Source organism: Hylaeus volcanicus, chromosome 3 (genome assembly GCF_026283585.1).
Source record: "Hylaeus volcanicus isolate JK05 chromosome 3, UHH_iyHylVolc1.0_haploid, whole genome shotgun sequence".
In the NCBI taxonomy this organism is placed as follows: Eukaryota; Metazoa; Arthropoda; class Insecta; order Hymenoptera; family Colletidae; genus Hylaeus; species Hylaeus volcanicus.
This window is the reverse complement of record NC_071978.1, coordinates 27,877,405-27,895,523: the sequence shown is the minus strand read 5'-3', so window position 1 is coordinate 27,895,523 and position 18,119 is coordinate 27,877,405. Positions and strand designations below refer to the sequence as shown.

Here is an 18,119-nt window from a genome sequence, read left to right as displayed (position 1 = left end):
AATGGAAAAATAAAAGAATAAACAAAACGTTCCGCAGCGAGTTACAAATGTTTGCGGTTTTCACGCGAGCATAACCATTGCAACCATATTCTTCCGAGCGCGACCAAATTAACGCATTCGTTACCACGCGACGCTCGCATATACGCGACACGCCGATTTTCGTGGGAGAGAACGGCGCATCTACGAGACAGGGATGATTTTTATTTGCAGACCCGGAAAAAAAATCTTGGAAACGAGACGCAAACTGGAAAAACGGGTTTCGAGACTTCTCGATCGCGCTTGAATTACTTGAAAGACAAAAAAAGAAACATATTTGTATGATTGTCGTTACGATTAAATGGTGTTTAATGGTGATTAAATGGTGTTCGGTAGAACTTTACGCTTCAATTTCATTTCCTCGTTTCAAGTGGCACCGAGTAGAACGTCGTTGTATAAGAAACTGTTAATCAAAAACAAGCCAAAGTTTATTCGAGGAGCTGATAACGAATAAAACAATATAGCGATAAGTGTGGTGTTAGTTGTTCGATGTGACGTGACTTCTAATTTTTGTTCTACGAGGAACGATCCTTTAGTCGTTACACGTGTACCTACACAAGAATTCTATCCTTTTACCCCGACACAACTTATTCTATACTCGTCTACGCTAGCTGCACTATACTTATGCGGAATTACTTCTATGCAGAATTAGACATCCAATTTTCATTCGACGAATAACAAACAGACGGTTGCTTATCTGTTGTTCGTTCCCCAACGTTTGTATCCAGATAAGAATTTTGCTCACCTCTGGCGTTAACCACGCGAGCGAGGAAAAGCGATCGGAGATCGGTTTCCGTTTCTCGTAACGAGCCGCGTTTCCGTTGGTTCTTGGACACGCGCGAGCACGTACCTGCGCGCAACCATAACCGTTTTTATGTAACGCTCCCATTCGCGGACGTACGCGTTCGCATCATTCCGATAGGATCGTTGATTTAACGTCGGCTTTATCGAGATAAGCGGTTATCGACGGGATCATTGTTATCTGCTATCTCGAGGAACGTTTTCTCCAGACTCATAGTTAACGACGCTTCAACCGTCGGAAAGCTCACAAAACGGTTTATCGCGGTCATCCAGCATTCCCGTCATACTCGCCTCGAGCTAGACTGGTGGGAGAAGGACGCCACGGAGGAAAAATTTCAAGCAAATCGCGATCGAGATCGAGCTACGTCAAGGGAACATCGCTCTAAACCGAAGATCGCGGTTTCTTTAGAATTTTATAGCGAGAAGGGATAATTGTATTCAAATGAAACACTTTATGGCGGCGGTGTCTGTTACGGGAGGGTGTGAGAGAGGGGAGGAAAGGAAGGGAGGTTTCGTCTTGGGCCTATGGACGCCTAGATTTTAAAAACTTTTGAGAAAGTCAGTAAATAAAGGGTTGGACGCCTGGATGTTTGGAGGTCGGTCGGGAATGGATTATATTTTAATGTCACCGAGTACTTGCGAGAAACGCGCTGTACGCGCGGTGTCCCTCTAGTGGCGAAGACAGGAGGTGCCATCACAGATCTTTCCAGGATCCCTTTGAATCTTTAATAAGATGTATCTAGGAAAGTGGCAACTCCACGTGTTACTTGGATGTACAACGTATATCTAGCTACAATATCTATTCCGTTTTACTCTTGCGATGAGTCGTTACTTTCTCGAAGAAGTTGGTTAAAGCGTCGCGTTATAGAGGGAAATAATTTCTGCGTATTAATTTGTCTTAACGACACGTTGCGCGTGGCGTCCGCGAATCGTGATCGGATGCGATTACGCGAACATAGTCGTTCCGTAACTTCCAACGCGCTCCCGGCACACAAGAGAACGATCGCGTCTTTATCGTCCGTCAAGTACTCGAACCGAGGCGGCTTCGACGTTTGACGCGCGATATGGAATCAGCGTGGACCAAGGTCCGAACAATTACTGGAAGAACAATCAGCAATCGATGCCGACGACGATGCTCTAACGCTTTGTGCGAATCCAAGCGATTCACATGCATTATTCGAAAATTGTTGCTTCCGCGACTGGCGTTCGTTGACACTTTTCTGATCGATCTCATTCTCTTAGAATGTAAAAAAAAAACTCTATTCATTTGTTCGACTTCGAGTAATATCGTTCTATTTTCCAGAGAATTCTACGCCCAAAGAACTGTGCAACGTTTGCTGACGATAGCAACGAAATTATGTGGAATATTTATTATTACAATTATCGGAATCACTTGTACCGGGAACACGAGCCAAAGTACTTCGAGGTTTGATTTTTCACTTGTTTTTCTTTCGTCGATGCGATTAGATATAAGTTTCTCTCCAGCAGATAGCGACAACAAGTTTCTGATGTGGAAAAGCCGAGCTTGCATTCGATATAAATAAATACGTTATGAGAGAAACAAAAATCGAAGAAGGGGAAACGGTTTTCCGTTGTATCTGTCTATACCTCGTCTATCGAGTACCTGGATGTACGAATGAATGTGATTTGCTATAAATGCAGCATGGGTACCCATTTGCGATGCGCAGGAATCCAAGGTCTATCAACTATGCGGTACAGTGAACACAATTATGGCCCTATCGTGGCGATACCGAGAATAATCTTCTTACTTGAAACTTAAAAAATATCTGAACTTGGAACGAAATAGGTGTACATATATATCGTGACATAGTGTTTGTGTATACTAACTTTGAGCACTACAGGGTTCGTGCAATTTATAAACGAAATAAATTGATTACCTCGCGAATACTCGAAGGCGACAAAATTACTCGTGAAATTTCGTTGATTCTCACTGAACTCACCTTGCATCTTCGAGTAATGATATTGAACACTGGCATCTCGTCGCAGCAGCAGTCGTTGGCCGAAAAAAGGGGGTCAAAGTGTGTATGGCCGCGATGTGGACAGCACGCGCGCACGTGGTCGAACGCGGGGGCCAGTACGCGGTCGAGAAAGGAAGAGACCAGGACTGTGCCGGACGAGAACGAACGGAACCGAAGGAGGAACACCGTAAACAGTTCAGAGACAAACTGTCCCTTTCACGGATCCTCCAGTGGGAAGAATAAGAGCGACCTGATCATCGATCGTTTCGTCCAAGTCCCATAGATCTGGATTTAGGATGTCGGCAGCACCGTTCCAGGATTGTCGGGATCGCGAACGATCCCCGTCCCGATGGACGTCACTGGCTTCGCGACGGTTTCCCTCTTCTTCGTGGATCGCGGTCACAGTGTCGGTAGTTGAACGTCGACGACATCGATCGTCGATTCTTCGAGCACCTCTTCTCCTCGTCCGGCACGCTAGTCACGCGATGGACGGAGCACCGTGCATACGACACCCGGCGAAAGTGCAGTAACCAGGAACGAGGCGTTGAGAAATCGCGGAGGATCGTCGTCGTCCAGCGCGGTTGACGAGGAAAGTCGATGGAGGCGCGAAAATCGCGAACAAACTGGCAAAACCGGCGAGCACACGCGTGGAGGCGATCATATCCTTGGATTCACCGGCAGCGGAAGAGGAGCTTTCGGTAACGGTGAGAGTGCCTCTTCGGGATAACGGGAACGACACGCTCGAGCGGCGAGCGAGCACATTTTTCGGTCTCGTTGGTCTAGCGACGCTGGATCGTGGCAGCCTTGCGTTTCTCTTCGCACTACTGATCCGTCGCGACTCGGCTACCTACGATTAAGCACCTCAAGGTTGCGGTTACCCAATAACGTATCTCCCGATCTCCTCGGGGCGTGGAGGGAGGCCGAGCCGACGGAGGAAGAGCCGGGACACGGAGGGAGAACCAGCAAGGAACGAAGCAACCGGGTGGCGGGAGAGGAGCAACCGCCGATGTCGAAGATAACTCGAATCTTGGCGCGAAACAACGCGACGGAAGCTACGTCACGCTCCAGAATCGATCCTCTCGACGCTCCGAGTCGTTATCGCGCCGAGGTAGCCGCGATTCAATCTCAGGGAATTGCCTAAACCTTTAAGGACTGGCGATTTCGACCTGCAACTTCTGGCTGACGTACCAACCCCAGCTATTCCTATTTCGTACAAGTTACGTTGCTGTCTTCGACTGGTATCTTTTGCTTAATGTAACCACGACAGGTTTGTCATCAGGTAAATTTATTCGACTCCGCTATTTAATGGAGATAATTCTCGCGGCGACGCGACGTTCGTGCAAATGAGCTTTATGTTTTAATTGTTCGAGCATAGGTAGCAATATTCTACATGAACAAGTTGAAGAAAACACAAGGTTAGGCTCGGCTCCGAACGAAACCTCGTTTTATCGTCGGAACGCAAGGCACAATCGTCTTTAAAAGAGCCAAACTATAGGGGCCACTGGCCACGCCCGTCCTTAAAGGGTCAAGGCGCGTTCGACCGATGGAATCGATCGCTCGCTTCGACGATGAGCAACCAGTCGGTCGATTTAACGGAGTCGCGAGTAATGTCAACCTCGTGTTACTGGATGATCCATGGATTATCGTCGCACGTTGTCGCTCGGACGTCGCTCACTCGCGTGGAAACTTTTCGTTCGCGATAACTCCTCCAGTCGATGGAGATCTCTCTCTCTCTCTCTCTCTTTCTCTCTCTCTTTCCCTCTCTCTCTCTCTCTCTCTCTCTCTCTCTCTCTCTATCTATTTTATCTCTTTTCCTCGAACGGAATCGTGGAACGCGCGCTCGTCTACGCGATAACTCGATAAATAATCGACGCGTACGCGGAATTCACCGTTCCGTCGCGCGCAAATCGTAACTTGGCGAGCGTAGATCGGCACGTTTCGGCGCTGCCCGCTACTGCTCGAATACGCGCCACGCGCCACGCGCCACGAGCTCGATGGCCCCACGCCTGTCTGTTCTCAGATATCGGCCGTTAGGGTACCCGCTTCCACCCGCCGCCAACCAACCGTGCGCACTCTGCTATCCACAGGAGGAGCGTCACCGGTTTGATGTTCTGCGTGGTCGCGATCTGGAATAGTCGCGGTGCCCGTCAAACTTCCCGCGGCAACAGGTTAGTCCGCTGATAATGGCCGAGTTTAGACCAAGATTTCCACAATTCCAAACCACCCCCATTCCCAGTTGTTGTTGTCGAGCTATTATTCGCTATATTACTCGAGCTACCGTCTAAGAGACGCCCGAGTCTGGACCGTGCCTCTTATACGTCGAAGGGTGTGGAATCGAGAAGTGGTGGGAGGTCGTTTCCTTTAACCCTTTATTTACTGAATTTCTCAAAAGTTTTTGAAATCTAGGCGTCCATAGAGTTGTCTCTAACGAGCTTTCAAAAAAGCTTGTGCCGTTATCCAACAATTAAAAACGAACTTCATAGAAGTGGGCTTGAAAGTCATAATAAATAAAGGGTTAAACGAGAAACCTTCGCGCCTCTTAGTCCTCGTAGATTACTACCAAATTTTGAGTTATGTTTCGAAAGGAACTCGAGCAGAAGCGTTAATACGTCTGCAAATAGTAAAGTAGCAACTAGGCGGTTTAATGCCTCTATTGATATTCGACACGCTTTTAATCTACTGCTAACCGCATCAATATTCAAATTCAGATCACTCAATGATGTAAGTGTAGAGGCTAGCCACGCGTGTGAGCATACGAACTGCTTCGTCGGGCAGCCGTGTGCGGTAATTTATGCAGTCGCGCGTAATACATAATACTCTAATGCTCTAATATTGGTGAAATTGCGAACAATTTTCTTATTTTTTTCAGTTCGGAGCCTAAAATTTCCCTACTCATCTCTTGTCCATAGGTTTCTACTTTCCATCCAGTTGGATTATAAATTCTGATCTCGTGTGCGAGGAACGTACGCCGGGTTTTTGATTGCGGTAACCGAGGTAGTTTCTCCGCAGGGTTAACCGGGTTGTTTGTAGCGCACACGAAACATCGCGTACGACAACGATTGCGTGTAACAGGAAGCAAGACGCATAAGGGACTAGCATCTGCTTCGGGAATATATCCAAGTGAAGAATATGAAAGAATTAGTATGAAATTTACAATTAACCCTAAACCTACCAACGTTTCATTTGTTCCTATTTCTACCGCGATCGATCAAATGACTGATCTCATACTTTTTAACCGACTTCGAAGAAGGTTACTCGATTCGACGTGTATATTTATTTTTTGTATGTTTACTGAAGTTTGAAAACGATCATTTGACCAGTCGTGGTATGTTCGATGCTAAATCCTAAACAAATCTATTCTTCCAACCGTATCTCTAGGGCCACTTGGGTAAGAAAGTTTGGATAACAGATGAAAACTCCAGTGGTCGTTCAGTAATTACTATTTGCGTGATGTAATCGTGTTTGCGTTATATGCCTCGCATTGAAATAGTGAAATCGCCAGATTACGAGGAAAACCGGTGACGAAAATATCCGGGAAAGATGCGTCAACATTTGTCGAGTGGATGCTCGCGAATGAAAATATATATACAGAGAGGAAAGGGTGGGAGTATCGAAAGTAAACGTGTTCTCTTTGCTTAGACGTAGGAGGAATATCAGAGCAGAAGAAAGCTATAGATCGATCGATCGATCCGTAGCTGCGATTTCGAATCGTTTAAGCTGGATGTAGATAATCTTACTCGAGGAAGTAAGTCATAGGAGTCTATTAGACATAGTTATAATCTCTATGCTTTGTATAGAGCTAACTAAAATTCTAAGCGATATTTGCCCGTAACATTTATCAATTTCGCGCTGTGGTCGCGTTATGTCATGGAGAAGTTTAATGTCACGAATATTTATTCGCAATTGCGGCCTTTAAAGTAACTGAAACCGTAAACGGGCGCGTACGTGCCAGTATCCTTGAACAGGTTGTATATACCAATTATCTCATTTAACGCTTTGACGGCCGCTTGTTTTAGCCAACGTTCAATTCGGAGAGTCGCTTTCCCAGTTTCCATACGCGAAAATACGCGACACCGACGTCAACAGCCTCTGGCAGTTACGAGTACATCAACGGATGCCCCCCGTTCCGAAATTTTTTCTCGAGAGAATTACACAAATATCAGTTGAAACACCCGAAGGCGAGTAACAACAATCTGTATTCGCACGCTAATCAGTATAGACAGCCGTGTCCGCGACTTCGTCGCCCGAGACACGCGAACTTCGTGCCTCTAGGTCCCGTCGACCCTGAAGACACGTTTTCTCCTCGCGCGAGTTCTTCTCGACCGTTTAGACTCAACTTCAAACAGTTTAGACAAATTGTGTGCCGCGACACGTCTCTGCGACGGTGTTGCAATTTTCTCGTGCGACGTGCCAGCGTAAAAATGGAATTTATATCTTTTTCGAGGCGCTAGATCTGTGGCTCTTACTCTCTACTTCTGTCTAGAGATACTCGAGTGATCGATTCTATTTAGCCATTTTCGGAGAAAGTTTGTTGACCCTTGCTCCGAGCCTTTGGATGCTATCCTACGCGGCTGTAGCATCCAAAGGGTTAAGAAATCTGAATTCAAACGTCGGCATCGTGATTTCCAGGCGATTCCACGACCATTCGAGGATTCCACCCACTCCCTGACGATTCATCCCTCTACCTCTGATTCCTACACTTCTTTTTGTTCCGTTCGAATAGGTAATATCGCGACTGTAAAAAACGCCTCGTCCACGCGCCTACGGTACAGAATGGAGTCATGAAGTTGACATTACCTCGGAATTGCTGGTGGCGACGCTGGAGAGACCCGGCGACATGGCGCCGGTCATAGGATCCGGGCTGGCCGCGACAGGATTACCGTGCGACAGCACCGTGGGAGCGTGAGGGTGCGAGTGCGGGTGGTGTTGCTGGTGCGGGTGCGGATACGAGGCTAGATGAGGATGCTGTGGCTTCTGGTGATGCACCGTTGGTCCTGGCGGTGCGCTTTGGACGACCATCGGCGAGGACGTCGGCGCGATTTCCGAATTTTTACCCAGGACGCTCTCGCTACCAGCGCCGTCGATCGCCCCTCCGTGAAACGACTCGTGGAGATACTGCCGCACCTGATTCTTCTGCTTCTGAACGACATGATACCGCGTCGGATTCTCCAATAGCGTGCGCACCTACGAACAAATGCACCTCGGATTCAGTTTAATGGAAACTTGAAAAATTGGATCTGTTGCGAGCGTTTGTCTGGCTCCTGTTATCAGGCCGTGACCAGGGTAACGAATGGCGCGACAGGGTCGACGTACCAGGCGAGGGTAGTTGTACATTTAGCGGTGTGACACAGTTAATACAGCGAATACCCTCTTTCTGTTGTGCGAGAGGTGTTGTAGGGATGGTTAATTCTTTTTAACTTGAATTATACGAAGACTTCCGATGGAGTATAAATTTAATATCGTAGGACATGAATTGAAATACGTGAACCCACGTCAATTTTCGAAAAATTAGTAGAGATCATGCCAAGCTATAATTGCTAATGGAGGAGATTGGTCCCCTTACTAGGTAAATGCGTATTAGTCCTTTAGGTGTAGAATACCACCCATATAAAATTTCGAACAAATACATAAATATTTACAGAAATATATCCGACACGGTCTCGCGAGGCTGTATGAGAATCGTACAATACTTCAACGGTTGTTTATAGTCGGCTCACAATTGATAGTGGGATTAAATCAGACTTGGAAGATGTATAGAGCGAGCATGTGACTTCGGAGTCATGCGACGACGCGGAGGGTTAATCTCCATGTTAGAATGTTGCAGCGTGCCGCCAATGTTCTTTAAATTTCGTCTTTTACGAATCATCCTTTTCAAATTACAATAATTATTCATGATTTAGGACCTTGCCAATTTTTCGCTGCCCAGGTCAGACCAAAGGCAGAAGCCTCCGATCCGCCATCTCTCGGTCGCGTTTGTTACTCTGAGAAGCTCGCGGCTGAAGCGAGATAGCGAAACGGAGGATCTAAATGTCGCGAAGGGTGTAGAAAATCCGCGGGAAAGATCTGCCGCGGTAGCCTTCGTCAGTATCAAGGATCAATCGATCCTCCTGCGCGACTGTCTCATTTGGACATTCATGCATTTCAAAGGTTTACTTTAAATGCATGAGAAAATTGTCCAAATTTGGAAATTCATGCATTTTACGAGCTTACTTTAAATGCATGACACAGTTGTAAAAGTGTAGGAATTCATGCGTTTCGTTAGTTCAGTTTAAATGCATGAAAAAATGATGGAAGTTTAAATATTCATAAAAATTAGAAATGTACGCGAACGTGTACGAGAGTATCGTCCGATTCTGGCCAGTTGCTGCTGTCCTACGTGTAGTTAGAGATAGTTCGAGAAGTTCCAGGGTTGCTCGTAGATGGCTCGATCCCATCGCTAGCGGCCTAAGTGGTATAAGAACGTACTTGCAAGACTTGCGGCGGCACGTCCACCCCGATGGTCGAGAGGGACGCAGGGGGCACTGGTCTTGGAGGGGCAGCCGCTGGCCTCTGCTGCTGCAAGCTCTGACGAAATTCCGCCTCTCTCCTCTCCTGCTCCTGCAGCTGCTCTCTCATCAACTGGAGCTTCAATTGCGTGCGCGAAGTGGGCGTCGCGGTCTTGAACGTCGGTGGACTGAAAACCATCGAGAATAATTTCGATCTTGTTGCACGAGACTTCTATTTACCTGCCACGTGTCCGTGTGCACCCGTTCGGGAACACGTCGGTCGGTCGTTTATTTTTAACGTTAACCACACGAGCTATTTACCCGCGAGTCGGGTCGAAATTCTGGAAAGTTCGAGCCAAACGTGACCGGATTCTCCGACGATATACACCTTGATCGTTTAACCGCGGAACGTCGAGGCATATAGCCACGGGAATAACAAACGCCAGAGGAATAACGCGCGCATGATTCAAAGGAGTTGATAGCTCAGGATGGGTCGGTCGGTGCGGGTCCATCGACTGTTCTCCGAGCTCGAAGCGAGCCCCGACTAATCGACGTTCGAGCCAACGTCCAGGCATTTTGCCTACGAGCCGTTCGATCGCTCCAATTGAAGTCGTTGAACAAATTTTAATTAAATGGTAATTATGCTATATACCCTGCCTTTTTGTGCTGTTTATCGATCCACGTTACCGCTATCTATTGGTACCGTACCATCACCATTGTTTTATTGAAACTGGAGAAAGAATTAGGAACGCCTTTTGCGCAACCTTCAGCACAGGCTGAAAACCTATGCACAATCGGGAGTATAGTTGATTTTAGAGCGTCGATGTATCAGGCCTGTAGCTGACACAGGGACATGATTCATGTCAAGGAACGATAGCCTAACTCTCGGTGTACAGTGTCAGTAGCCGAGGTCGTTGATTGCGTTTATCAACAAACTCGAGAATACGTGAAATGACGTACATTCCATTTGTATTACTTGAGCTTGCGCATCTTATCAAAACAAGGAAAACGAGATCTCCGATCGTCGAGGAAAGAGCAAGCATTTCGCATGCAAGTACGTGTCCCGAACGGAAACATTCGCGTCGTAATTTTATTAACGAGAATGGTCGAACGGGACACTTGTTACAAACAGAGGAAAATTCGTCGAAACGGTTGCAACGCTAAGACGATCGCTGAAATTGAATTTTGCTTCATCGATGGTCGAAATGAACGGTACGTAAATAAATTGAAGAGCATGTTTGAGCAATTAGCGACGTAACTTTTCACGGAGAGGACCGAGCGTGGATCGCCGAGCGGAACACTAGAGGGGAATCGAGGATCGCGGGAAGCATCTCTGGTTCCCGCAATCTAGCGCGTCTGGTGGAACGTTTGTCGCGGCGACGCGACAGGCTAGCGAGTCGTCTAAAAGGTATTCCCATTTTGGGAACAAAGCCAAGCTGTGGCCATAAGAAAACCAAAATAGAGGGATTGCGCAATTTGGACCGGGATTCGATTCCCGTTCCCCCCGGTCGCGATCCGTTTCCTTCCTTCCGGATAGCGTTCGAAGCCACGGCGCGCGCGTTAAGTTGTTCTCGCTCGTCTTTACTCGAACCGATCGAGACCTCCGTCGGGTCGTTTCGCGTAAGTATGTATTCGTCGCGCAACTGTCGACCGTTACGCAACCATCTTCGACGAAAAACTAAACGAGTTGTCCTACATACAATAGTATATTGTTCCGTTCCTTCTCCACTCGGCGCGGCGTTCTCGCGCTAACGCGCCTCCGCGCTTTTGTATCCGTTATCGCATCGATTCGACGATCGGTTTTATTTTCATTTCGTTTTGTCGCGACACGGAATTCGCCCGGCGGATCGCGCGCGATCGTGACCAACGTTTCAATGGAACGTGCGAAAATTTCATCCAACAACCGGGGGCAACGGAATTTTTGCGCAACCCCTCCAGAACGGTTTTAAAATCTTTTCCTCGACCGTGCGAGGCGAACAAGGTCGTAGAAAGTACGTTGCGTATTTATACTCAACGCCAGAGTTGGGTGTGCTCCAACGGAGTTTTTATCGTAATAATAACGCGGATCTGAAATGGACAGTATTCTTGCGTAGCTAAAAGTTTCGCGTGACAAACAAAAAATACGGATTTTTTACACGTTAGCGGTTACCTCGATAAAGATGGAAACATCGATTTTAGAAACGAAACTCTGCTATCGGTGCGTGGCCGTATATTTTTCGAAGCGTCGCTTCGCTCCGTTCCCACTCTCGAGATCGCCTATTAACCCTTTAACGCACACGCCCATGACACACAATGACCCGCATTAATACGTATTGGGACACCATGGCAATTCGTGCTCCATTCCTTTCTATATAAACGTAATAAGCGCTTAACGAATTAATTCTAGCGACACGACCATCGACGATACTACATAAAGGGAGGCGAGCAAATTCCATGGAAAACGAACAGGGAAGAAGCGGCGGAAACGAAAACGAAAGGATGCCTCGCGAAGCGCAACGAAACGAAAGTCTCCCGTTACTTGCGATGGAATTCAAAATCGATTAAAGCGAATGCTGTCGCTTATCGTTTCCCTTTCTCTTGGAGTAGCCTATCGTTCTTGTCGCTCCGAATAAAGACTATAGAAAGGATACTCATTCTGCGTTAACGTGGCTGCCGTCTGTACTCGAAGTAACTACGAAATATTGGAAATCGAGAAGGACGTGGGTACGCTTCAGGATAAGTTGGATTTCTTCGCTAAAATGTTGTTCTTTCTTCGAGCGAGGAGAGTTTATTTTCGTTGAGACAATAGAGGACCGTTTGCTTTATATTCGTGCTAAATTTCAAGTCAAGCGGTCTGCTGGTTCCCGAGGTATCATGCCAACCAATTTGAAAAATATCATTTAGAGAGAAACGGCTGTAAAGTTGAGCGTATAGCGCGAGGGTATAAACAGAGCTCGGTTCAAAGACCTATATAACACTGCCAATTTTTCGAATTTCTAAAACTCAGTACTCGCGTTGTATTATTGTACTATTGCTCTTGGACTATCGTGGCGTGGCCTATAAAGATAATCTCGTCACTATAACCACTATAATTCGACACATGATTACGTTCCTGTAACTTCTTAAATATTAGTTTCCTTTTCGTATTGATATTCGTAAGCTTTGTAAATTAAAATACTCTCCAATCTCTAAAAAAAATGTCCAAGTACGACCTATTCTCCAACCGAAAGAAATACCTCCAAGCTCTTTGGAATCGATCGGACCCGCTCGAGGAGAGCAACGAGCTCGAAATCGGGAATGAAAGGAGCCGGAGTAGGTAGGAAGCAACGAAAATTGGCGGTGCGCGATTACTAGCAAAGTCGACGAAAGATCTACGCGCAAGATCCAAGGACGCGCGTATATTTAGACGCAGTGTTTACGATCGAGGAGAACGTAGACGTACCGGTAAAGAGGAGTGGGTAATGTGGCGAATTTCCTTTCGGTTAGAAGCAGTCTCGCGACAAACGCGTTTTCACGCGTGAACGCGAAAGCGGGGATGGGAATGATCGACGAAAATACGGATTGTAAACACACGGAGGGTTGGGAACCACGGTACAGGAATGCTCGCATAACTGAAACGATTTTACCTCGGGTAACCGAAATGAAGTCGTCCTCCCACCACTGTTTAGATTTCTTCAGCCGCTGACAGCTGCGAATACAACGTCCAGCTGACCGAACTTCGAAGCGGCGCAGCATGCGTACGGAGCCACTAATGGAGACAATTATTTTCCGGTGAAAAAATAGTATCGATGGATCGACGAAATTTTACCAACTAATATCTAGCGAATCGTTCGCGAAGAACTACTTCAACTACGCTCGATTAAAATGACAATCTATCGATAATATTCTCACGAGGATTCGATGGTAAGTATAAACGTTTTTAGTTTGCATTGGTGGCTGTCGAATCGATACGTATGCAGCATCGCTTCGAAGTTCGGCGTGACGCTTACTTTTTACGCATCATGTTTACTCGTTCGGATATTTTACGCGTGGTAATCTCAAATGGAAAACTATGCGTAACTCTCACTTTTTAAAGTCCTTTCAGACGGTCGTATCCATTCTCAGTTCAGTTTCAGTTTCAGTCGAACTGTTAGTTTCTCCTATGAGCAAAAATGAAACAGTGACAGAAGAACGGAAACAAAGAACTGACGGGATGGATAGACGTATTTGTTTCATTTCATTTCTTAGAATTCCTAAGTGTAAACAAGGGAACAGCGAGAAGTGAACGGACCAATGGTACATGGTTGCTCGAGGTTAATATTTGATAAAATAGCGATTCAACATTTCCTCCCTTAAACGTTATATACAAAATTGAAGCATCTTAAATTTGTCGACACCTGTTGCCAAACACCTGGTATGCTAGGAACGCCCTGTATTATGAGCGCGACTATTTATTTTCATTTTGGATTTACCCGCGGTGTTCTCTCTTTTTGCATGAAAAAGCTGGCGATTATTGCATCGGGACATAAATTCACGCCTAGTCGATATCGTTTCATTTACGCGGCCGATACTGTGTAAAGGAGAAACGCGAACCAAGTTGGGTGAATCTCGAACCGTCGTGACAGTTCTGTATAGGGATGTTCGATTCTGAATCGATCATCTGGAAAATCAATTGATTCGATAAATTTTGATGGATACCAGTTGGAAAATTGGTAATGTTTTGCTTACCAGGGGCTATAACATTACTATTACGAATGTGATAGGATATGTAATAAAATAAAAAAGAAAATTGATTCCTTCGACCGCTCCAGTCGCGAATTTCCCCTTAACTTTAATAATCACGCTATTTGACTCGAATTTTCGGTGGTTCTGATCGAAAATCGATTCCAGGATCGATTTGTTTCCGGAAGAATCGAACATCTCTAGTTCTGTACCAGCCTTGCGGTCGAGTGGCGCGAAACGGGCGTGCGTAGGCAATGTTCGCGACGTGCCCGTTGCCGCGGATGGTCCCCGCCAAGAGCGAAGACGCGGACGCCGTCCCGTCGACGATCGACGGATCCATTTCGAGGATCATGCGCAGATCCTCGTCGATACCAATGTGCACGCGCACGCGTTGCTCTCGTTCTTCCCGCAGCTCCCGTCGTTCCTCCTGTTGATTCGAAGTGGACGGGCAACTCGTGGTCCGAGATATGCCCTCGAACGCGTAACTCGTGCACTCTGTCCTCTCGCGCGTCGGGCACGCGTACGGCAACGAGTTGGTCGCCGTTTGACCGTAGAATCGTGAAAACGCAGACGGGGTAAACGACGCGTACGACTGCGTCGGCAACGGCACCGACGTCGACTCCGCTACTTCTTTCGATCCCACTTCCAATCCTGGTGCAACGACACGCGCCACTGCCGAACGTGACGCGTTCGTCCAATTAGGCAACGATTTGCTCGCGTTCGTTCCCGTCGACGTTGTCGTCACAGTCGGCGTCGTCGTTTCGGTTCTCGCGCCGATCGAGGGACGACCGACGTCGTTTATACGATTCAATCGCGACACTAGATCCTCGAACTCGACGATTTGTCGCACCGTTTCGGACGATATCTCTTGCATGTCCTCCGTGGGAGGTGGAAACGCTTCGCGACCAAACGAGTCGAGGCGTCGAGACGCTACTAAGGCCAGGTTTTGCGCCACGTAGCTGTCACAGACGCCGTCGACGACGACGACGACGCTGTCAACGTCGAAAAACCGGCGCTCGTAGCTCTAAACCTGGATCCGTTGCGTTATCCCGTTTCCCTTCCCACCCCTTTTTAATTTTACCCGCGCTTCGCGCACTCGCGCGCCGATGCCAAACTCCCGTGAATCGTTTATCCGCGAACGTTCAGCCAGCAACGTGGACCAGTGTTGTCCGAATAGGCATCGAGACTCGATACAACTCGATACCAGAATTTACGCTCGAATCTATCGTTCGTCGCCGTATACTCGCGCTAACCACCGTCGATAAAATAATTTAACCGATTAATCCAGTCTGTTTCGTGCAGAAAGTTTGTTCTGGAGATAGACGCAAAAGATAAGCCGACAGGTTCTTCCAGGAAAAAACAAATCGTAAATAATCGAGTTTGTCGTAAGATTTGCACGTGCGCGCCCTCTGGAAAGTCAAACATCGACGAAGACTACAGTGCATTAAAGTTTCAGCGAAATCTGAAATCATGCACGATAGATCGTCCCACTTCGGCGTAGATCGGGACTAATGCGATCGTCGTCCGTCGCATATTTCGGCTAATAGAGTCCCGTTGATTGTTTTATTCCACTTAACAACGAGAGGCTGGGCTAGGCGCGGCGAGGAGAGCGAGATTCAATTCGATTCTCGTTCGAGCGCAGTCGAGATCGAGAGCGCGTGCGCAATCGCGAGGGAAAAACGGCGGGTGGACCCGACGCGAGTCGATCACCAACGATCGTAACCGAAGAAAGTTGAGAACCAGGGCCGTCGTAACAACTTTGCGAGCTCGTTGAATTTGTTTCGTCTAGGAATTTTTTCGAAAGAAAAGGAAAAGATAATTTCGCCACACGAACGTCGACTCAGTTTAGGAGACAATGACAAACCTTGGCAAACATTTCCCGATGTCGTGGGAAATGTGTTGAACGTTTCACAAATTTATGTTAGATCGTGGAGCCCCTGGGCGAATGCCTATACGCGAAGACGACACTGTCCAGAACGTACAAAAGAGTACGAGCGAGGAATGGAGCACGAAATCGAACAGCCTGCAGAGAGTGGAATGTTTCCGTACCTCGATCGCGCGAGTACGTAAACACAAGCAACGATACAACTTAAAAACCAAATGGCGCGTCGAACTTTCCAAACTGCAACGCGCGTATCGAAACGAACGTAAACATGCAACGTACCTGCCGGTACTGGGCGCTCGGCTCTTCAATTCGTAGTACATGATGTCTTGCGCCGGTGTTGACAAGAATGATAAGGCCTGCTCCCAGTCGTCGTCGTTTCCATTTAAGTTGGTCGGGTCGTCGACGTGGATTCCTTTGTCGTCGCATCGACGTCCTGACAGATCGGCCTCGCGGTGCTCCAGATCGGCCGTGATCGCCGCCAGATCGAAGCCCATGTCGATTCCGGATTCCTCCATTCTCGTGATCCTAGGATCGCGACAGAGGCGCGACGCGGCGCGTACCACGGCGTCGCGACGCCACCGATACGGTTCGCGATAAAACGTTCACGATCCGCGGCGAAACGTTGCTTCGCAGCTAACTTTCGTTTTCGTTGGCTCCCCACTGGCTGATACCGAGACGGACGCGTGTCGAGCGATAATCGGAGCGAGAGACGACAGTCGCGGGAGTCGAGAGCCGCGCGAGAACTGCGAACCGGGGGGCTAGGGACGGACAGACGGATGGGAATATGTAGAACCTTGCTCGACCGATATGCTCGATGCTCGATGGCCCGACGCCTCGACGCGGGACGCGGGACGGGGAAAGTGTAGATCGCGAGTTTCTCGCGAACGAGCATCCGCGATCTTCTGCCGGCTACCCCCATCCTCTATCGTTCACGACATGCGAGAGAAAGCGGACAAACGAGAAACGGTAGACCGTGGACTCTCTCTCGGCCCGATGTCCGCGGCGGTTCGTCGACCGTGAGAAAAATTCCCGCTGATATTCGCGAGCTCGCTGACGCTCGGAGAGACGTCGATACCACTCGCCCGTTAGACCGAACGATCACCACGAGATCGTTTTATCGCTCCCCCGAGGCCTCTTCGCTGCTAATTCGCGGGAAATCGAGAAACTCGAGGTGAAAAGCGCGCGATCGCGGAGCGAATCACACCGAGCGTCTCTGTCTCGTTCGTTTGTTCGCTGCTCCGCCGCGAGTGGAGCCCCTCGCGCGACTTACCCCCTCTACGGATCGCTTTATCGCGAGTGTGGGAAGCCGTCCATCTCTCCCGCATTCTTCCACCATTTCAACTAATTCCAACGATACAGGGGAGTGGGGAAAGGTCCCGAGTTTCAAAACGCGCGTTTAACAATTTAACTTGGCCCGCTCGAAATCACGACGCCATTTTTCTTTATTGCCCGCGCGACGCGATCCGCTACGAGTGCAGACATCTGGCGGTGGACTCGTCGCTCTTCCGAATCGCGCGCGAATTACTGCGCGCGCACCTACTCGGTTCCGAAATTCTATAATCTACAGCCGCGTTATTCTAAAATTCCGTTAATTAACCGAGGTGTTATTAAGGTGAGCATAGTTATTCCCTTGTCGTGCCTTGTATCGTGTTTTTAACCGCTTTAACATCGCAGCTAATGAATCACTGTAAACAGAAACGAATTACAGTGGCAAATGTCACTATTTATCATATCTCCAAACGTTGATGATGTTAAATGGAATTATCGGAACATTGAACGGAATGGGAGTGTGTTTATTTGAATAATAGATGATACGTACTCCGTGTAATAATTCATTATTTAAAGCGAGCTGTTTTTTCTCGTATCGAATAATAATTCATCCGAAATATTGCGTATTATTGACGCGAATGGTGACGCAAATTTATGGAACAAAATTAAAAGTACAGTTCGTTCGATTCGAGTAACACGGTTGGTGTAAACTGGATAATAATATCAAAAACTGTAATAATTAACATTTACATTCGGCTTGCTAAAGTTTGTTCGTAGTGAGATCCAAGAGGGGCCATCGTAGATTGGCCCATGCCTCGACAAATCGTTTTCGCAGATAAGATTATCGCTACTAATCGGTCAGTTTTTGGGCCAAACGGAAAAGGAATTTTTTGCGTAACAGACGATGACTTGTTACAAAGACATATTTAATAACCGAACTCGTGTATCCTTATCGAACAATAAAGATGGTGCAAGTTCCGTTGT

General features: G+C 47.6%; 1 protein-coding gene across 4 annotated transcripts in view; it reads right to left on the bottom strand.

Moving 5' to 3' along the window:
- The window catches only part of LOC128873217 (microphthalmia-associated transcription factor), a 33,689-nt gene extending 15,572 nt beyond the window's left edge, over positions 1-18,117 (bottom strand). The window contains exons 1-3 of one of the 4 annotated variants that reach the window (XM_054116611.1): positions 16,146-18,117; positions 9,282-9,489; positions 7,614-8,000 (exon numbers count right to left, since the gene is read on the bottom strand). In XM_054116611.1, coding sequence (XP_053972586.1) covers positions 7,614-8,000; positions 9,282-9,489; positions 16,146-16,381 — 831 coding nt within the window. In that variant the 5' untranslated portion in view covers positions 16,382-18,117. Of the gene's footprint in view, positions 1-7,613; positions 8,001-9,281; positions 9,490-12,906; positions 13,012-14,193; positions 14,937-16,145 lie in introns of those variants that run through there. The other 3 variants (XM_054116610.1, XM_054116612.1, XM_054116614.1) reach the window with 3 other exon arrangements.
- Between the last annotated feature and the right edge of the window lie 2 nt (positions 18,118-18,119).